The 22,763-nt window shown below is 39.9% G+C and overlaps 1 protein-coding gene across 1 annotated transcript in view; it reads left to right on the top strand.

Moving 5' to 3' along the window:
- The window catches only part of LOC116981319 (solute carrier family 22 member 15-like), a 41,542-nt gene extending 22,445 nt beyond the window's left edge, over positions 1 to 19,097 (top strand). Inside the window, exons 6-12 of the mRNA XM_033034270.1 lie at positions 261 to 482; positions 3,008 to 3,148; positions 6,301 to 6,386; positions 8,074 to 8,194; positions 10,256 to 10,328; positions 13,794 to 13,958; positions 17,483 to 19,097. Of these exons, the coding sequence (XP_032890161.1) occupies positions 261 to 482; positions 3,008 to 3,148; positions 6,301 to 6,386; positions 8,074 to 8,194; positions 10,256 to 10,328; positions 13,794 to 13,958; positions 17,483 to 17,515 (841 nt within the window). The 3' untranslated portion in view covers positions 17,516 to 19,097. The remainder of the gene's footprint in view (positions 1 to 260; positions 483 to 3,007; positions 3,149 to 6,300; positions 6,387 to 8,073; positions 8,195 to 10,255; positions 10,329 to 13,793; positions 13,959 to 17,482) is intronic.
- Positions 19,098 to 22,763: the final 3,666 nt, after the last annotated feature.

The raw sequence follows: 22,763 nt of genomic DNA, 5'->3' as shown, positions 1-22,763 counted from the left end.
AATATTGTGGGCCGAAGGGCCCGTCCTGTGCTGTACTGTTCTATGCATATTAACGTTGCCTTGATTTTATGGATGTCCTGCACTTGTTTCTATCCATCGCAAACTAATTATTGTCACAAGTGAAGTGTTGAAATCTCGAAAGGAAGCAAAGATTGAGCAGACAGTGAATGGGGGCACAAGCCCAGTAAAACGGTTCCTTTAAGTGACCTGTAAATTCAGTGGTTTTTGTTGCATTTAATGGTGCCAACTTTCTGATGCAGTACAGTTCCAGAATCACCACGGTGGTTGTACTCTCAGGGGAGGACTAAGGAAGCGGAGGAGGTACTGCAAAATATTGCACACAGGAATGGAAATGAGAAGATTTTTATTCAACTGAAACCCTGTGCAAGAAGAAAGAAAATTGGTCAACCTGCTCATGGATTTATGGAGCTGGTGAGACATCCCATATTGCGGTGGAGAAGTATCATCTTGATGTATGTATGGTAAGTGATCATAAAAAGAACATTGTGTAGAGATTTGCAGATCATTGTGCAGTCAGGTGGATATAAAGCATGTCTAAAAGGCTTCCAGTGTCAAAGTATCATGATCTACTGTTTTTGGATCATCAGACCGCAGCTGACTTTGTATATTAATAAAAAATGGAAGAAATTAGATTACACTGAATCTAAGTAATATTTAACTGAATGCAAAATGAGATTTCACAATAGTTCCAAACTATATCCAGTACGACTTGTGAGTAAAATGCAACACACCACCTGTCACTCTCTCTGTAAAAAAACTCGCCCCACACATCTCCTTTAAACTTTCCTCCTCTCACCTCAAAGCTATGCCCTCTAGTATTTGATATTTCTACCCTGGGGAAAAGATTCTGTTTACCCTATCTGTTGCCTCTCATTATATTATATACTTATAACAGGTCGCCCCTCAGTCTTCAGCGTTCCAGAGAAAGCAATCCTAGCCTATCTAATCTGTCTTTGTAATTAAAGTGCTTCACATCCTGGTGAACCTCTTCTGCACTCTTTTTAGCATTAGAGCATCCTTTCTATAGTGTGGCGATCAGAACTGCATACAATATTCTAAGTGTGGCCTAAGCAATGTCTTGTACTCTTGCAACATGACGTTCCAACTCTTACACTCAATACCCCTGCCTATGAAGGCAAGCAAGCTAAATGGCTTCTTCACTACCCTATCCATTTTTGTCACCATTTTCGGGGAGCTGTGAACCTACACCCCACGATTCCTCTGTACATCAAGGTATCTATGGTCTCTGCCATTTACTGTATATGTCCAGCCAGTATTGGATGAACCAAATTGCATTACCCTTGCATACACTTGTCAGGATTAAAATCCATCTGCTACTGTTCCACCCAACTTTCCAGTTCTATGTCGCACCGTATCCTTGGGCAACTATCCTCATCTACAGTTTCAAACATCTTTGGTCGTGAGCAAATTTACTTACGGGTATTTTGACCATCTCGTCCCAGTCAGCCAGGAAGTAGAATTGAGCAGCATCGGCAACGTTCAACAGAGTGCCATAAGAACAGCTAAGCTGGTGCGGCAGAGCAAAGGAGCAGCAGGAAGGCTTAAAGGAGCATTGTAGTTTGGTTCGTTGAGAGAGACACCAGTCAATAGGAAGAGCGGCTTGTTGGGAACAACTGTTTGGGAGAGACTGTGTTTTGAGGCTTTTTTTTTTAGGGTAGGTGTTGAGGCTTTGGCTCGAGAGGCTGCGGCTAGGAAGCTGAACAGAGGGTTGTGGCATGGTAAGGAAAGGTCCTGTTTTTGTAACTTCTTTAGTCTAAGTGCAGTTGTGATGACATTAGCGCAGTGGTATGCTCCTGCTGCAGAATGTGGAAACCAGGGAAACGTCCAGTGTCTCTGCGGACAACACCTGTGGGAAGTGCGCCCCGCCGTTGCTCCTGACTGATCGCGTGGGGGAACTGGAGCTGCAGCTGGGCAATCGCAGGATCATTAGGGCAACGGAGAGCTTCATAGATAGGAGTTTTGGCAAGGTGGTCACACCTGAGGTGCGGAAAAAAAGAAGCTGAGTGACCACCAGGAATGGTGAAGGAGTAGGCAGAAAGTACAGGAATCCCTTTTGGCCATTCCATTTAGAATAAGTGTTCAGGAATAAACAGCAGCAGCAGGATGCTGCTGAAGACAGACAGCAGTGGGACAGGCAGCATCTCTAGAGAGAAGGAAGGAGTGACATTTCAGGTCGAGACCCCTTTTCATACTGCCCCGCTGAGTTACTCCAGAGGTCAGTGAGGGAGGATATTTAAGTTTACAACAGGATCTAGATAAGATGTGCCGAGGAATGGCAAATTGAATTTAAATCTGACAAGTGTGAGTTGTTGCACTTTGGCAAGTAAAACCATGGTAGGACTTGCACACCAAATGTATGAGCCTTGGAGAGTGTTGTTGAACGGAGAGATCGGGAAGTATAGATGCATGGTTCCCTGAAAGAGGCGTCAGATGGACAGGGTGGTGAAGAAGGTAATTGGCATGCTTGGCTTCATTGGCAAGGATATTGAGTACAAAGATTGGGATATCACGATGCAGCTGTACAAGTTGTTGGTGAAACCGCACTTGGTTACAGACCTCCAGCCAGAAAATCAACCCTCCACCACTACCCTCTGCCTCCATCATCAAGCCAATTTTTGGATCCATTTTCCTACAATGTCTTGGCCCACTTGTGGCCTAATTTTCTGGACCAGATAGTGCAGGACCTTGCTGAAGTCCTTGTATACTGACGCTACCTACAGTTCTTCAGACTCCCCTGGTTCTCTTGGCTTCCCCATTCTCTCATCGTCCCTTCACTCCAGGGCCCACAAGACCTCTGCATTCCAGCATTTGCATCTTTAGAACGCAGTTCCCTCTTATCCCTTCCTCATCCCCTAACTTTAATGTTACATCTTTCTCGATCTGCTTTACCTCTGTTTATTATGGTATGTGTTATAAGAGTCTGTGATGTTAGTTGCTACAGAATTTCATAATCTATTGGTCCTAGGTATGTTTGCAGTCTTGTGTATTACGGCCTGATATTGAATGCTGGTGAACTGAAGGGCAACCGCTATCTCAACATCGCCATGAATGGTCTTGTGGAATTGCCAGCATTCCCCTTGTGCCTTTACTTCATTAATAAACCCTGGTAAGAATCAAACGATCCACCTGAAAGAGTCCCAATTCGAAACATCGTCTGTCCATTCCCTCCACAGATGCTGCCTGACCTGCTGAGTTCTTCCAGCAATTTGTGTTTTTCTCAAGATACCAGCATCTGTAGTTTCTTTTGTATCCACTTGGAATGACAAGTTGTGGCTTTTGGATGTTATGAATCGGTAAATATTCAATAACAGAGCAGAGCCTCTGAGCAGATGTCTGTGTTTATTATCTTCAGATGGGGAAAGAAGGCCCCAGTGTACCTGAATTGCCATGTTATTTATTGCGCTGGGTTTTAAAGCTCGTTTTCAAAGTTGGTCCAGATCATAGTTTTAAAATGACTCCTGTTTTTGAGGCGTGTTTAATTGAGACTATTCTTACGAGATCTTTCATGTGGTATGCACATGATAGCCTTGTGGATAAGTTGTTGAATCTATATCAAAAGATCAGAACTCGTGATCCAAAGACATTAAGCTGCTGTGCCGTTTGGAGAATTTATGGTAATTAAATAACGTTGTAATTACAATTAGAGGTGGTGATGTGAAACTACCAGATAGCCATTAAAAACCCATTTCTTCCTCTGACATCTTTCAATTAGAAGTCTGCCACCCTTACCCAAGCCGAGCTAAATGACTCCAGGCTCTTTCATATATCTTAACTTCCTTCTGAGTGGCATATACACCACTCAGTTGTTTTGCTGATGGCATTCACATTCTATGAAAAAATGTAAAAATAGTATGCATATTTTAAGTGTTCTTGAGTTAGAATGTTCATAAAACCATGTCATTTGAATACTTGTTTATTGGAATGGATATTCTGAGTAGTCAAGTTAACACAATTTGCTTAGATGTTTCCCAGCTTCAGACATGCTCGTTGTAATTTCGATCAGCTCCAAACCTCACCACAGGATCTGGGCAGCATATTGCAGTTTCTTGCGTATTATTGCGAATACTCTCATGATCCATCAACATTGCTGAGCTAGTATTATTCAGGCTACACTCTAAATGGCTACCTATGAATTGAAAGGGCTTCCTCTCCATCAAGGTTCAACTAGTCATTAATTGCAAGAAAAGATAATCTCGTGACTCGTTCATTCTCATGAGTTTGTTTAGTGAGTACTGCTCCTGTAGGTGAAGCTTGGGATTACCTACTACTTACATGGCATTTCTTATCTGTACAGTAAGTCCTTCTGTTTTCCCTTAACAGGGTGACCATAACTGAACACAATACTCCAAATGCAGCTTTACTAACATGACATCCCAACTTTTATATTAATTTCCCTGACTGCTGAAGGCTGGTATGCCAGAAGCTGCCTTTGCCACTCTATCTATCTTTAACACCACTTTCAGAGAACTATGTACTTGTACTCCTGGATCCCCCTACTCTGCAATACTTGTGTCTGTGCTGTATTACTCCGATTCCCCAAGGCCACACCATTCACTGTGAAAGTCCTGCCCTGGTTTGACTTCCCAAAATGAAACACCTCACACTTATTTGGATTAAACTCCATTTGCCAAGTCACTGTAATTGTTGATAACCATCTTTGCCACCTATGATGCCACCTATTTTGGTGTCAGCTGCAAACAAATTAATCATTGCCTTGTACATTCTCATCCAAATCGTTGAAATAGATAATGGGCGGATGGAATCAGGTGATGTAGACTGGTTGGTGAAGGGTGGAGTCAGATGGGGGAAAGGAGAGGAGAACAAAGTAAAAATAAAACAAGGTGACAAGTGAGGTGAGGCTTACCTGAAATTGGAAAATTCGGCACTCATACCATTGGATTGTAGAGTCACACAGCATGGAAATAGGCCCTTCAGCCCAACTTGTCCGTGACGACCAGGATGACCCATCTACACCAATCCCAGCTGCTCGCGTTTGGCCCATATCTCTCTAAATCTTTCCTATCCATGTACCTGATAGAATGGATCTGATTGATCTGATAGACCTGATTGGATTGTAAAATGAGATACATTTCCCTCAATTTGAGTTTGACCTCTCCATAGCAATGGTTAAGGCCAACGACGTTCAATTTTGTGTGGGAGTGGGAAGGAGAGTTCTAATCAGTGGCGGACTGGCCAGGGTGTCAGCTTGCCCGATGGCAAGTGGGCCCCTGATGAAGTGGGCCCCCTATATCAAGTGGGCCCCTGATGAAGTGGGCCCCCTTTGTCTCCTGGCAACCAATATTTTTAGACCGAGTCCGCCACTGGTTCTAATTGTCCATGGCAGACAAATTGCAAGTGCTCCGCAATTCACCTTGTCTATGCTTAGTTTCAGCAAATTGGAGGCCACAAGGTACGCACCAAATGCAGTAGACTAATTTAGAAGAGGTGCAAATGAACCTCTGCTTCACCTGGGATAGTGAGGTCTCTTGGATGGTGGTGAAGGAGGAAGTGCAGGGACAGGTGTTACACCTCCTACAGTTGAAGAGGATAGGAAGGGGTGGGTCGGGAGGGGTGAACGGACCAGGGAGTCACAAAGACAGTGGTGCCTGCAGAAGAGGACATGGGGGAAGACGTGACTATGTTTGTTCTCTTGGAGTGGAGGAAGTGGAGAGAGTTCGGAGAGACCATATACCTAGATATATAAAATGAAATGGATAGATAGAATAGATTTTCATAAATCTTTCTCGATAGCAGATGTATTGAAACCAAGGAGGGATAGGTTTAAGATAAGAGGAATGATGTTTTGGAGGTGATCTGAGGAAGATATATTTTTTTCAACTCAGATCTAGCTGAAATAAAAACAGGAACTGCTGGAATTAATCAGCAGATCAGTCAACATCTGCAGAGAGAGACAGACAGAGTCTGTTTCAGGTCAATGACCATTAATCAGAAATATTGCCAACCAAGCTGATTGATTTTAATGATGTTAAGAAGGTTGGTATTAGAATCTGACAGCTGTTTTTATTTGGCCATTATATTGTGTTGTTTGATTGAAACAATAGAATGATTGAAACTGTTGTGAGTTGCTTTATATCAACTATGATTTTTATTACATGACAGTGCTTTTAATTGGAGTGGCATTAAATGCAGTTCAAACTTGTATAGTTTCTATGTTAGAAATGTCTTCATGTGCTTTAATGAGTTGTTTGAATGTTACATAGTATAATCTTACTCTTTCCTTCTGCTCCCATCGCCAAGGGCAGGGAGGCGTAAGACAATGGCGGCATTCCTGGTGTTTGCAGGGATTGCCTGTATAAGTACCCTATTCCTGCCTGGGAAGCAAGGTAAGAAGCCTTTACACATTGATTTCCCAGAGGTCTAATGCTCTCTGTAATAAAATATAAATAAATTCAGAATTGGTCATTTTCTTCTGCGACTGTAACTTGAGGATTTGATTATCCGTGGTGAGGATGCTGTGTCATGTTGTTGCCAACTCACTCAGCTCAGTAATTCCCTATTTTCTCGCTTTCTCCTTTCGTAAATACCACGGTTATATTTGTTGTCTTCCAATGAACATCCTCGAATCTGTAAATATTCCTAAGACGTTAACCAGGTTGATTACGACCTCCATAGCCACCTCTTTCAAAACTGTGGATATAGATAATTATATACTTCAGATTTATTTCTCGTTCATTAACTTACCTAATGATATTTCTTTACTCGTGCTAATTTGTTTTACTGCTTCAGGTTTAGGTTTATTATTGTCACATGTACCAAGTGAAAAGCTTTGTTTTATATTTGTTTTGGATTTGAGTATAGGAGCAGGGAGGTTCTACTGCAGTTGTACAGGGTCTTGGTGAGACCACACCTGGAGTATTGCGTACAGTTTTGGTCTCCAAATCTGAGGAAGGACATTATTGCCATAGAGGGAGTGCAGAGAAGGTTCACCAGACTGATTCCTGGGATGTCAGGACTGTCTTATGAAGAAAGACTGGATAGACTTGGTTTATACTCTCTAGAATTTAGGAGATTGAGAGGGGATCTTATAGAAACTTACAAAATTCTTAAGGGGTTGGACAGGCTAGATGCAGGAAGATTGCTCCCGATGTTGGGGAAGTCCAGGACAAGGGGTCACAGCTTAAGGATAAGGGGGAAATCCTTTAAAACCGAGATGAGAATAACTTTTTTCACACAGAGAGTGGTGAATCTCTGGAACTCCCTGCCACAGAGGGTAGTCGAGGCCAGTTCATTGGCTATATTTAAGAGGGAGTTAGATGTGGCCCTTGTGGCTAAGGGGATCAGAGGGTATGGAGAGAAGGCAGGTACGGGATACTGAGTTGGATGATCAGCCATGATCATATTGAATGGCGGTGCAGACTCGAAGGGCCGAATGGCCTACTCCTGCACTTAATTTCTATGTTTCTATGTTTCTATATGCTTTCCAATCAGATCAAATAATACTATAAATACAAAGAAGTACAATAGGTAGAGCAAATGGGAAGATATGGAATGCAGAATATAGTTGAATTTGAAAACATTTCATGTTCGCAAGTTTATTGGGGGGGGAGGAGGGGGTTCTGGCAATTATGGCCAATTCTCCTGATTAAAAACTACCTTTAACGTCATTTAATCCTTTATTGGATCACTTTTCTGGTTGTCTTTGTAGATCTCTTTCCTTGCTGTATTACTCCATCTCTGGAACTGAAATGTAAAAAAATCCTATACTCAGTATGAGTCTAAGACTAAGACAATAGATTGTTAGATAATGGGGAAATTAATGAGATAATCAGGACAGAAAAGTAGAAGATCGGCCATTATCCTATTGAATGATGGAGCAGGTGGAAGGGGTTGTGTAAAGTATTATGTTCTCATTTAACATATTGAAAGATAAAGATAATTATTTTGTTGACTGCCATGTGGGAACATTCCGTCACTTGATCCTTTTCTGGCATTCTGAGATCATTGTTGATTAGTGACCTAACTCCATCTGTCTCGTACTTAAAGACCAACTGTTTTTATTTTTCCTACCAGACCTTGACACGGGGTTCTTGGTGGACGTCACCTCATTAGCTCTGTGTGGAAAGCTGGCTGTCAGTGCCGCCTTTAACATTGTATATGTTTTTACAGCAGAACTGTATCCCACCGTGATCAGGTTAGTACTCTTCATTCTTCGTGATTACACATGTCAAGAATTTTTTCCTTTGGGACCTAAAAGACTTGTATTTATGGAGGTCTTTTCACACACAACTTCTCACTTCCCAAAGTGCATCATAGCCAGTTCTGAAGTGTAGCCAGTTTTGCTGTGTCGGAAACATGGCACAGAAAATCACCCACAAATAGTAGAGTTAAGTGACTTAATTTCTCGTTTTATTGATGTTGGGTGAGAGGTTAATGTTAGCTCCACTTAGTTATGTTGAATTTTGCAGGTTTGAGAAGATTGCTTTGCCTTAGATCACTGATAACAGCATGATACTGCAGCAATATCCTAATATATCAGGGTGCGTTACTCTTCATTGACTTCTGTTGCTTCTCAGCCTTCAAGACTTCCTTTGTTTCATCAAAACTGAAAAATGGTACTTTGATGCTGCGCACGCTGAAGATAAATAGTGTATTCCAGTGAGAATCCTTGATATTAATAAAGCATTTTCAATCTTCTGGGTGCAGAATGGTAGTGCTAACTTCGATCTACTGATGTCAGGAAAATAGTTTTAAAACCAGTTTGTTATTGGAATAGCTATTTAAGATAAAATGTGAGAGCTACTTATTTGCTGCTGACAGTATTTACTTCCTGCAGACTGTTACAACTATGCCACTATCCTTGATACTAATAATTCATGTACTCTGTAAATTGCCTCTTGTCGATTGGCCTGTAATTTCTAACTGCATTCATATGTGAATAGTGGGCTTATATGAAATAAATGACACCACAATAATTTTCTGATTTTTTTAATCAGAGGGAAAGTGTCAAGCTGATAACTGAAATGTAGCTGGAGCTGCAGATTTAAATGTATTCCAAAGACCAAAGTTATATATTTACTCTGTCAGAATCTGGCAGATTAATAGATGGGAAAATATTACTTCATTTCCAGGTTTCCATTGAGATCAAAGTCTACAGATGCTGGAATTTTGAACAAACAAAAAACTGTTGAACTCAACAGGTCAGGCAGCATCTGTAAAAGAAAATGGAGAATGGTCCCAACCCAAATCGTCACCTGTCCATTTTCCCGCCCCAGGTTTAATTCACTTTTTTAATCTATATCTCCCCCCCCCCCCCCAAAGACCTATCAGTACTACCTTACCATCCCGCATCTGTAACATTACTCCCAGTATATCTCAAGGATCCATCCTTACTTTCCTCCTGTTTCTCATTTCCCCATTGCCTCCCAGTGATATCATTCAGATGTCAACTCAGCTTTACCCAGCTTTACTGTCACTTCCCTCAGTGCTGCTCCTTCCACTGTTTTTGATAGGTTTCATGACCCATTCATGAGGGGAGATCTCCTCCAACCAAGTAAAATGCCGATCAAGGCCATTTTCTTTGACCTCAGTCACAAAATGAGAAAGGGTTATTTAGATTGTTAGAATTAGAGAAAACGTTTCATGGGAAGGAGAATATTAATGACTATTCAACTATTTGAATTCAACTATTTGACTTCAACTATTTGAATTCAACTATTCAACTATTTGAATTCAAAAATTCAACTATTTGTCATATTTCCCAGTTTGCTGATGATATCATGCTGGGCGGCATTGTAAGTGCAAAGGAGGATGTAAAGAGGCATCAGAAGCACTCATCAAATGAGCGCCTATGGATTATAATATAAAATGGGAGATCATTTAGTTTAGTTCACATGAAATAAAAGTAGAGCATTTGTTAAATAGTGAGATATATCACAGGCCTTTAGTGGGTGACGAGGGAACTATGAGGAGAGGGGTATTATTATTTTATTTATAATTTAATACTAGGTTGGGGATTAAAGGGTTCGTAAATCCCATGTAGAGCTTTAGGACGATATCTGAAATATGACCTACATTAAGTATGCAATGTTTGAAACGTGAATTTCTTATCAGAATATCAATGAGGTATGGTAACCTGAAGCCTTACTCTTGGCAATGGGTGATCCAGTCCGATGTACCCTGCCATGCGATTCCTATTTTATACATTTCAATGTTTCAGCCTGCACTGAATTGATGCTGTTTTGTTTTGATGCAGGAATGCGGGACTGGGAATCTGTTCAATGTCATGCAGGGTTGGTGGGATTCTGGCTCCTTTCGTACCATCACTGGTCAGTCCAAACATTTTTTAAATCAGATTTGCCTTTGGGACCTTATCATGTGAACATTATACTTGGTTGCAAGCAATACTCAGTTCAGCTTAGTTTATTGCCATGTGTACCGAGGTACAGTGAAAAGCTTTTGTTGCGTGCTAACTTTACATAAAACATAAAAGTAAATAAGCTCCAGCTGAGAGTATATCCTCTTTGGGGTATCATGCTTTGGGAACAATGAATGTTCATTCCGTCATCATGCTTTGGGAACAAGGAACAATAAATCTGCAAAGATGATGTTGTGGAGGATGTTGAAAATTATGGAGAGTTTAAACCGGTAGAAATTGTTTACATTGGCAAGCAGATTGGCACCAAAGGAGATGCAGTTAAATGGCAAAGGAGAAGTGGGAGCGTTGTTTAACATACTTCGTTGTGATGTAGAATACAATGCTTTTGCCTGAAAATAAATTGCAGAATAATAGGCAGAATAACATAATGGGACTATTATCACTCTTTCAAGGAGGGACGGCGTATGAATGGCCTCCTTCTGGATTCTATGATTGTTGAGTTGAAGTAACAAGGAATATCTTAAAAGTGCATTATAGTCATATTCTCATGTGCGACAGTGTGATTTTCATAGCCTTTGAGAAATGTTATTGCCTGATGCGTTTTTCAAGTTTAGTTGAGATTTGTTAAAGCCTGGATAAGTTACTAGTTTTTTTACATGAAATATTGCTGATAATTAGATAAAACAATTAAGTGTAATTCCAAGATCCCTGCAAATAATTTGGAGAGCATGGTAAACTGCACAAGCCGACTGAGTACTTAATACTAAACCAAATTCCTGCTCTTAGCTTTAAGAAAAGAACATTGAATTTATACCTTACTATTTATATTACAATCTGTAGAACCCCCTACCCCCTTCTGAATAATGCATCCACAACCATGCAATGACATTGAATAAACAGCATTTGGTCAAACACATCCCCGCCATTGTTCATTTTGTACTAGTACATTCTATCCTTCCTCCTCTATCTCTTTCTCCATAACTCTCCACTCCATTTTCTCTAGTACACTTATCTATACATCCCTTTCATCCATATCCATGTGAGCTCTACTGTGCCAACAAGTTTTAGTCCTCCTCACACACTGGTTAGGGTAGCTTATTTTGAGTTCCCTATTTAATTTATTGCCACTATATTCTTTTAATAGCCTCGAGCAAGGTGAAGTATTTTGAAAATTCAATGGGTAGGGCATAGTAGAGATCAGATTGGCTGGCTTTATTCGCACTGGAACAGAGGATACTGAGGGATGACTTTATGGAGGTTTATCAAACTATGATGAGCAAAGTGGGATCGATAGTCAGAATCTTTTTCCCAGGGCATAGGTGTCTAGAACTCTAGGGCACAGGTTTAAGATGGGAGGGAGAAATTTAAAGGAGATCTGAAGAGTGCTTTTCCCAAAAAAATGATGATTATCTGGAATAAAATGCCAGCGGAGCTAATGGAGGTAGTTAATATTGCACGTTTAAAAGGCATTAGGACAGGTACTTAGCATTCCCAGGCTTATTGAAGGCAAATGGGATTAGCATAGATGCGCATAATGGTCAACTGGGATGTGGGCCAAAAAGGTCTGTTTCTGTGCTGTAGGATTCCTTGTGTCTAGTTTTGCCTTTCTTCACTAGTGAAATGCTTTCCATGTCCACTCTGTCAAATCTCTTTGCATTGTTTAAGATCTCTCTGAGGTTACTTCTCAGTTTTCAAGAGTAAAAAGACCCATTCATTTCTGATAGGTGCAACCTTGCATTTTTGTGCCTTCCTTTATAAACCATTACTGCCCTCTCTTTGTCTTTTCCATAATATAGAACCCAAGTGCGGTATGTGAAAAGTTTAACACTTCTTTTAGCATAACCGCCACTTTTCCATTGTAGCCTTGGAAATTAATCCAAGTGTTTTGTTTGCATTTTAAGGCCTAATTATCTTATGACAGTACTTACAGTGATTTGTGTTTTTGTACTCACAGATTCCTTGCTGCTCTTTCCCATTTAGATTCTTATTTCCATTTCCAATATATAATTATCAACTAAATTAGGTTGAAATTCATTTGCCAATTATATGCCCATTCTTCATGTTTATTACCGTTTAGTTTAATTTGTTGTAACCTTTCCAGTATCAATACCTGCATCTCAGTTTAGTCAGAGCAGCAAATTCAGAACTTCATTCAGTCAGAACTTCTTCATTCTGAACTTCCATTCATCGGCAACTATCTCCCCCCCCTCCCACCCGATATAAATCTCATTAAAACTCTAAAGGTGGTAGCTCAACCAAGGGGCATTTTGAATTATTAAAATAAATTCATAAGATGTGCTGGTTGGTAGATTAATTGGCTTCTGTAAAATAACCCTAATAAATTGTCCCTAAGAACGGTTTAGAGAAATATAGGCCAAACGGGGGCAGATGGGGCATCTTGGTCGGCATTGGTAAGTTGGGTTGAAGGGCCTGCTTCCGTGCTGTATGACTCTGCAGGAAAATCAGGGAGGAATTGATGGGCATTTGAAAGAAGTAAAAATTTGCACTGGCTGTGCAGAGTAGTTCAAAAACCTGATTACATTACATTTGCCTTACCAATTGTACTTTGGATTGCCTTGTAACCTTTTTGTTTCTTTGTTGTTTTCTTCCAAGTTATGCTTTCTCTTATCATCAGCATGCTCAGTGTACTCAACCCCTCAAAATGAGCTATTTTCCAATCTGTTACCCTAGTCATCATAATGCTCGCGTCCATATGCTGCTTAAACTGCTTTATGGTACAAGCACTATTGCCGATATGTTCCCCTATGCCTGCCTCTCTTTATTCATTCCCCAACACTAGTCCTGATGCCAAATGGTCCTTGATGGCTCTGTTACTTTTTTCTGCAGTCATTATGTTACCATTAATAACTCCAGCTTCTCCTTTTCTATCTTTATTAAATAGATTAAACACTGCAATCTCTGAACCTGGGTCAATTTTTTAAGAAGACTTGTGTCAGACTTCTAATCAGAACTACTAGTTCCCGGGAAATTGCCTCCAGTCGCTCTGTTTTTAATTCCTGCAATCGTTACTGGGTTTTACTCATGTAGGGGAAATAATTTGCTCTGCCATCTCTGTTTTAATTTACTTTGGAAGATCTATGATGCTCCATAACTCTTCCACCGATTGAAGAATGCCGCTTTACAAGCACTGGTGTCAGAATTATTTTCTATTTAAACCTGGCACAAAGTAATTTGGTAAACAGTGTTATAGCATCTGTGACCTTGAGTGTGTTAGATTAATTATATCTGGCGTAATAACATCGTAATGGAGCTCGATGTTAGTTTTTGTTGGTTAATGCTCCTGTGAAATACCTTGAGATATTTTTGCCTGCTTAGATTGAAATTGTTGCAAGATCTATCTTCCCTAACACGGTGCACTCAATTGTATACTGAGGCGAGTATTCTTACTTGGCAGAAATCTTTAAATCCATCGATGCCATTTATTGTCTTTGGGATTGCTGGGCTGTCAGGAGGATTTCTGAGTCTCCTTCTCCCAGAAACGTTAAACAAGCCAATTGCAGAGTCCATAGAAGATCTTAATTCTCCCGACTATCAGAGGCTCGAAGACAAAAGGAAAAAAGCAAGTTCAATTTTTTATTATTGTTTTCTCTTTTAATTTCAGATTAAGTATATGTGCTGTAATTTATATTCATTTCAATCCAGACGGGTGAAGTCTCCTCTCACACAATTTGCCCAAAATCATTCAAATCAGCATGAAACAACTACATACTGATTAATTCTGTGCATATGCCGGTACTTTTATAAAAACTATTTGCTGGGAATTGACTCTCTGCACAAGGCTGGGAATCTGCTCCAGATCAGAGACCTGGATTCAATCCTGAACTTGTGTATATTGTCTGTGCGGAGTTTGCACGTTTTCCCAGTCACAGGTGCTGAGGTTTCCTCCCTCAACCCAAAGACGTGTGAGTTGGCTGGTTATTCGAATATTGTTAATTACCCCGACTATGTGGAATGATGGCTAATGTGTACCTGGGGAGGGTTGTGACATGGACAGGAAAATAAAAAATGAGATTAATATGGGATTGTGTAAAAGGTTGATGGCTGGCATGGACTCGGTGGGCTGAAGAACCTATTTCCATGCTATACATCTCTGACTGGTCAACCTTTATCTACCCTATAAAACACATCCTTGAAAAAAGCACATTTTCTTTGCATACATCTTTCCTTCATCGTATTATGATCGTCTGCGTGCACATTTATGATTTTTATAAAATAATTGCAACATTTCCAGCAATTGAAATTATGTTAACTAGTCTATGATTCACAGTTTTTTTTCTTTTTTAAGTCATGGTTTATTACTTTTGGGGCCTGTTACTCAACCATGATCATGTTTAATGCACTCCTTGTTTCCTTTGGAACATTAGGATGTAGGCAGCTTGGTCCAGGGGATTTATAGGATTTTAGTCTCATTAATTTACCAATTCCTCCAGTATTTCTTCTTTAATATTAGTTACTTGAAATTGTCATTTTTATTAGACCCTTAGTAGCCTTCAATTTTTAATTTCTTCACGGTCTATTGCAATGATGACAAGTGCAAAGTTGTTTAATATATCACCCAGTTCCTTATTTCTCATAATTTCTGTTAATATTTGATCATCTCTGTTTGACTTACTTGAAAATAATTACTTTTTTTAAAGCTGTACTATCTCTCATAGATGAAACCTCACACATGCCTCCTTGATATCACATAGCTCCACTCTTGCTCTCCTTCCTCCCCAGTCGCAACAGGAACAGAGTACCCCTAGTCCTCACCTTTCACCCCATCAGCCGTCACATGCAACATATAATCCTCTGACATTTTTGCCACTCTACTATGGGATACCACCACTAGTCACATCTTCCCATCTCCACCGCTTTCCACAGAGACCATTGGTGAAGTTTTGTGTCGAGACCCTTCTTCAGACTGAGAAACTCTCAGTCTAAACAACGGTCTCGACCCGAAACTTACCCATTCCTTCTATCCAGAGATGCTGAGAGATGCGGTCGGTCCCACTGAGTTACTCCAGCATTTTGTGCCTATCATCGGAGTAAACCAGCATCTGCAGTTCCTTCCTACACATCTCACTAAACTATTGGTTCTTACTAATTAGCCTTGCCACCAACACAAAACAGATGATACAATTGTTTCATCCTTGAATGGTTCACAGTGAAACCATCCGCAAGACTGTTCAGTGTTCTCATTATATGTTCAATTACATTTCACCCAGCTCTAGATTCATTTTGAGTTCCCTTATCTGCCCAATCTGATGCCAGTTTTCTCAGATACCAAAACAAACATTCAGTACAATGAAGACTCAAGACAATGCTGTGTGGAGCAAAAAAACCCATAAACTGCTAGAGGAACTCAGCAGGTCAGGCAACACTAGAACATAGTGAGAGGTGACTAAGAGTATGGAGGGGAGATAACCAATATAAAGAGGTGAGCCGGAGGAGTGAAGCTGGGCTAGCCGTTAATGAGTGGAACCAGGAATGGGAGGGGGATGATGGGCAGAGGGAGCCAGTTGGAGGAACAGATAGGAGACCGAATAGATTAAGTGTGTGGGTGATAAGCAGATGGAGCCTATGGTGGGGGTGGGCTAGAAAATGAAACTAGGTAATGGAGGCTGGATATTTACAAAGGGGACGAGAGAACTGGGTGGATAAGGAGAGTGAAAGGGGTGTGGATTACCTAAACTTGAAAGGTTCTATGTTCATACCATTGGGTTGTCAACCACCCAGATGGTTTTCCGTTTGACTTCATCCTGGCAGGAGAGCACTAACGACAGATGGGTCAGTGTGGGAGTGAGAAGGGGAGTTGAAACGCCATGCAACTGGGAGCTCAAGATGGCTCAGCAAAATGTTTGCCTCATCCATACTTTGTCTCCCCAACATAGAGGATGCCACATGGTGAGCACCAAACGGGGTAAACAAGGTGCATGTAAATCTTTGCCACACCTGGAAGGTATTTTTAGATCCCTGAATGGTGCAGAAGGAGGAGGTATAGGGATGAGTGTTGCACCTCCTATGGTTGCAGGGAAAAGAGTGGGGTAGGTGGGAAGGGAAGAATGAACCAGGGTGTCAGGAGGGAAGGCAAAGATGTTACGAGTGGTGGGATCATGTTGTAGGTAGTGGAACAAACAGGAATTTGTGGTGGATGTGAAGCCCAGTGGGGTGCAAGATGTGGACCAAGGCATATATTTTCTCTGGAGAGATTTTTTTTTTAAATGTGTAGTAATATGCACTGTAAAGAATTCAAGAAAATAAAATACCAGTTTCCTTATGTGTTCATCATATGCATTAAATCTAATATTGTGCAATGCCACAGTGCTCTAATTTGGATTTAACAATGCACAAATATGAGTGAAAACAAACATAAAGTTAAATTCTGAAAATTAGCACAATTTCCATTTGATTCCTAAACAGACACTGCTCCATTTTATTTTTATTACATGTGAATAATGAATGTTTGAACAGCTGCAGCAGTTTCCATGACGTTATTGCACATCAATGTTGTCAAAAGTTAATGATAACTGCTGCCGTTTTCAAGGCAAAATTTTATCTTTCATACTATTATATCACAGTCACGTTTTGTGGTCAATATTCTTATTCTCAACGTGTTTTAACATTCTAAGATGGTCTTTGAATATTGTTTCCCAGTTAAGCAGAGCCACAAATCAAAGTTCTCACTTTTATTGTTGCAAATTCTTTGGTGGTTCCATATTTCTCTATCTTTGAATCTTCTCCCAATGTCTACCAATGTTGAGATTTTTGAGTTCCTTTAATTCTGGCTATTCATCTTAAGCCTAAACTCTGTACATCTCTGACCTCTCTCATGTCTATTTCCCTGTCCTTGTAGTCATTCTGCAAGTGCCATCTCTTTGAGCAAGCTTTTGATCATTTGTCCTAACCTCTCTTGGTTAGCTATATTTAGATTTAGATTGGATTTAGATTTTCTGTGATAATGTTATGAGTAGGGTCTTTCAGCATTATACCATGTTACAGGTGCTTCATATAAGCAAGTTGCTATTGTACTGAAATTATAATTTTACACATTGTGAAATTCTGAGTGTGGAGTGAACTCTGTATTTCCTTTTGATCTAACAGAGACCGCAACCACAGGAGGACACTGAGTCATGAAGGCTGTAAGCCTAGAAAAGAACCATTGGGACTGAAACGATGCCTCTTGTGGAAAATATTTTGAGAAAAACCGCACATGTACAGTATGTGGACTCTGGAAGATACCACGGGAGGTTATATATTCAGTCCAGAAGAACTTTTGAAAGTCACCTCTTTATGATTAGTTGGCTATTCTTCATGACAATTCATTGTTAAGGGAGGACTTCCTTAAGCAAGAGAGATTTACCTCAGTTATTTATTTAATAGCGTTTGTTGGGTAACAAGTTAGGAATATTTTTGTGGCATTTCTAATTGTACAGTTTTGCAAGTATTTTTACTTGTGAGCTGGAATTTATAAGTTTAATAATATTGAGTATTAGTTGTCGGAGTAATATGGTCTCAAAGTTTATTTTTTACATTGAGAGTATTTGTAAAGTCCCCGGGAGATAAGTATCAACCTTAAATGTAGAATATAAATTGAAAACCTTGAGAGCTCAGCTCTATTAACCTTTAAATACAAATTACATTATGACCGAAAGATATACAATTGGGGTTGTATGTACTGAGCATACTTTATGCTCACTCTACCTTGAAGGCTCCTATTTAGATGCTTAAGATTTCTGAACAAGTATAATATTATCAATTCTTTTCCATCTTTTCTGTTTTTCTCCCACCTTGCACTTCTGAATTAAGAACGCTGAAATGTAGTTTATAGGAAAATTTTGTATTGCAAGTATAATAGATATCTGTATTTTATTAATTCCTCTGTCTTTTGGATCTGCGATTCAAATGGCTTGCGTTGTAATATTGACATTCTTGCACAATTTTCTACAAACTCATAACGTAAATCTGCAAAATATTGATGGATATGGAGAGGTCAACTGTACTTTACCTCTATTCTCCCCTGATCAACTTGTGTTCTTACACTTTGCCTTCACTGAACAGTATACCAACGTTTGATGACTTTTTATGTGTTCCTTTCAATCTTGAATGTGTTTTAGCATCTTTTCCGAGGGTTGACATTTCATGTGCAATATTACCATAGAAATATATGTTGGTGGTTTTATGCTTAACAACATATTACTGCTTTTGAAAGACCATCCCAACTCAGGATACTATTCATTTTTGACTTATCAGGATACATTAACATTTGTCAGCCCCATAGACTGTGACTTGATTGTTGTTCTGATGTTCATATACAAACAGCTTGGGTCGGTCCCCTACCAGAAGCTTGCTTGTAAGAGCACCACTGACAATAACCAGCAGTTGTGCACTTATAAGTATCTCGAGATTGAAAACCATTCAAATGTCCATTGAAATATCCTTCTCGAATGGAAAACCCATTCAATTCTCAACAAAATTAATCCTCGATCAAGGAACAACATGAATGGTGGAGTAGACTTGATGGGCCAAATGGCATAATTCTACTCCTATGCCTTATGACCCAAAGCTGGCAGATGAATTCCGTGGCAATGAAAAGAAACCTAGATACTGGATCCTGTAGGGCACATATACATAGAGGTCTGGCGCACTCATGCCAATGTTGGAGCGAGATTCCGAGGATTAATGCAGGTAAAATAATGTTTTTCATTTTTAAAAGATTTATTCAGATCAGATCCTTTGCAAAAGAAAAATAATACAGTTGTATGCACATTTTAACTAATCTAATTGATGTTTTTCTTCTGAGTGCTTCAGTTGCCTTGGTGATGAAGCAGCTCATTTTACACTAGCGATTTACACAATACACTTGGTATTTCATAGTTGCTTCATTCATTGTCAATGATTATTCATTGCGTTTACACTAAATGACTGGTTCCTGTGCTATTTCTATGCCTCATAGAAACATAGAAAATAGGTGCAGGAGGAGGCCATTCGGCCCTTCGAGCCAGCACCGCCATTCATTGCGATCATGGCTGATCGTCCCCAATCAATAACCCGTGCCTGCCTTCTCCACATATCCCTTGATTCCACTAGCCCCTAGAGCTCTATCTAACTCGTTCTTAAATCCATCCAGTGATTTGGCCTCCACTGCCCTCTGTGGCAGGGAATTCCACAAATTCACAACTCTCTGGGTAAAAAAGTTTTTTCTCACCTCAGTCTTAAATGGCCTCCCTTTTATTCTAAGACTGTGACCCCTGGTTCTGGACTCGCCCAACATTGGGAACATTTTTCCTGCATCTAGCTTGTCAAATGGAATCATGGATGATGCATTTTTTTCAAAGGCAGAAAAGCCCATTGAGTTATCAGTAATAAATCATGTAGGTTTTCTGCAATAATAACATTCCACAGTGATGAAGCCATTCATTTTTGTAAAGTTGCAAAGATCTTGAAAAGAAAGAATGGGTGCTGGCAAAATGATGTTTTTTAGCTTTAAATGGTTTCAGTTCAAAGATACAGCATGGAGACAGGCTCTTCAGCCCATCGAAAACGTGCCGATCAACAATAACGTGTACACTAATTCTATCCTACACACTAGGGACAATTTACGAAGCCAATTAACCTCCAAACCTGCACGTCTTTGGAATGTGGGAGGAAACCAATGCACCTGGAGAAAACCTAACCAGTCAAGGAGAAAGTACAAACTGTGCAGACAGCACCCATAGTTAGGATCAAACTCGGGTCTCTAGTGCTGTAAAGCAGCAACTTTACTGCTTTGCCGTCCCTGAACAGGAAATTTGGGGAGTGAAACAGCACTGCATTTAAACTGCAAAACCTTGGTCCGAGTAAATGTGAATGATCTAAGCTGAGCAAAAGGGAGGACTCACAAATAGTCAATGGAGAGAGAAAATTGACCTGACCCTAATTGCTTTTCAAGATCTCCTGTGGAACCTGCATTAGAATTTAGGATAGCTGATGGGAATGACAACCAATTGGCTAGTGATATGGAGATTGCTGGACCCAAATGATCTTGCAGTTCCATAGTCACAGTTCCAGCATTGGCCAGAGGAGAAAGGACAAATGTCATAAGGAAGAGAACTGCGGAAAATGGGAAAACAAAGATGCAATTGAACCAGTGCAGACAAATGATATTTCATCAGTTGCAATTTTGTACATTGTATAATCATCTGTAGGCAAGAGTTCATGCATCTGTATAAAAGTAAAACATTTATTACTGTATCAGTGTTAGAGTTGAAAATGCTCATTGAGAAGTACGTCCCCCTGAATCTCTTGGCAGCTTGAGGTTAGAATGAAGTACAGCTAAGTCAGAGACCATTCGTGCTTTCAATGGTTATACTTTATGACTATAATTTGCAGAAACTGTAACAATAAACTGGCAATATATATATATTGGCCTGGATCTTACTTTATTTCAAACAGGGGTGGGGGAATGCAGCTTTTTATCAGTCCGCCCCCATACAAGCTGGGGAACCATACTTGGATAACAGTTGGAAAATCTGGCTTATACAGACACATAGTAGCACAAAGTCATCGAATTTCATTTATTGCCTCAAAACTATTGTGGGTTTCTTTTGGTTTGTGTAGTTTTCAGAAAAGTGCCATCTTAACACACTGGTTTGTGCGCTTGGTTTAAGCCAAACTAAATACCTGACTGCATTGTACAGATATTTATGGTGTCATTTGCCATGTGTGTTACTTTATTGTAGGCTGTGACAAAGCGATTAAAACCAGAAACAACCCACTGAGCTGCTGTTGCATTTACTTGTTTTAATATTGCCCAAAACAATGTCAACCTTTTCAGAGGAGGATAAAGTCTTGTAACTCATTTATAATGTGTGACATGCAGATGGTGGTAAATCCTAGGAACTAGTCATAAAGCCTTTCATGCTTTGGAAATCTGCTTGGACTTTATCATTTAGGCTTTGAAAGACTGCTGTTGATTAACTAAAGGAAAAAGAAAGAAGACTTAATATCCTTCGCAACCATAGAACATTCCAAAATACTTTATAGATGTTGAAGTAAATTTAAATGTGGTCACCATGGTAGGAAAAACAGCGAGCGATTTGTGTGAAGGCTAGTCTTACAAACAACAATGTAAAAGTAAATAGATTATGAGCTTTGGTGGTTTTAGTTGAGTTACAAATGTGGCTAGGGCAGTGGAGAAAACTCTCTTCAAACTGTAGGCAGGTCATGGTTTAATGTCAACCTGCAAGAATGCAACTATAATAATACAGCATTTCCCATTGATTAGCTTAGTTTAGAGATAGAGCGCGGAAGCAGGCCCTTCGGCCCACCGAGTTTGCGCCGGCCAGCAATCGGCCCGTACATGAGAACTATCCTACTTACGAGAGACAATTTACAGTTTTTACCAAAGACGAATTAACTTACAAACCTGTACGTCATTTGAATATGGGAGGAAACGAGCATCCAGGGAAAACCCACGCGGTCACAGGGAGAACGTACAAACTCCGTACAGACAAGCACCCGTAGTCAGGTTCGAACCCGGGTCTCTGGCACTGTAAGGCAGCAACTCTACCGCTGTGCCACCGTGCCACCCCGTATTTTATTGACGTTTCAAGGTTAAATTTTATACTAAAAGCTAGGAATAGCACTTGGACCCACGACAAAGTACAGTAAATGTATAAATCTGTCACGCTCGAGACTTTAGTGGTAGCAGACTAACAAGATTATTTTTTACTTTTGGATGTTATGTTCTCATTTAAGAAGTATTGATCTTACTAATCCTTATAGCCCATATAAATGATGAATGAGGTTTATAAGATTCATCAAATAGATTAATCCATTTAGATTTATAAAAGTGAAAACTTTGTAGACCATGTTTCATAGCTCTCGGCCAAGTCTGGCTATTGGACTGCCAAGAATAAAAGGAATCTCTGAAGCTCTTCTACTTTGAGAAAAACTTTGGAAATGTTCAAGTTAGTTTTCTGAATTTGATCTGAATTAGGAAAATCTGCAGTTTGAAAAGGAGTTACTTTATATAACTGATTCTAGATGCTTAATATACATTTCAACAGAAAACATAAATAGGTAACTGATCTGTGAAAATTCAAAGGGAAGAGAAGGAGAAAAAAAATAAGATGGAGACACCATGCAGTCATAATCATACAGCAGGAAAACAGGCTATTCAGCCCATCAAGTCTGCTCTGGCTATCAATCACTAATTTGCAGTCAATTTACTAAACCCCATTTATTCTCCTCCCTCAATTCCCCTCATGCCTACAGGCATATTCTGCCTTGTGGGAACATGGTAAATGACTACATTTCCGACTCAATAACTCTCCGGGTTCGGTATAAACATTGTAGGCCACAGGACTTGTTTACATATTCTGTTGTGCTGCAGCCTATAAGA

The sequence above is a fragment of the Amblyraja radiata genome, chromosome 15 (assembly GCF_010909765.2).
Source record: "Amblyraja radiata isolate CabotCenter1 chromosome 15, sAmbRad1.1.pri, whole genome shotgun sequence".
NCBI classification, from domain to species: domain Eukaryota; kingdom Metazoa; phylum Chordata; class Chondrichthyes; order Rajiformes; family Rajidae; genus Amblyraja; species Amblyraja radiata.
Note: the sequence above shows the minus strand (reverse complement) of the source record. Positions and strands in the feature narration are given on the sequence as shown.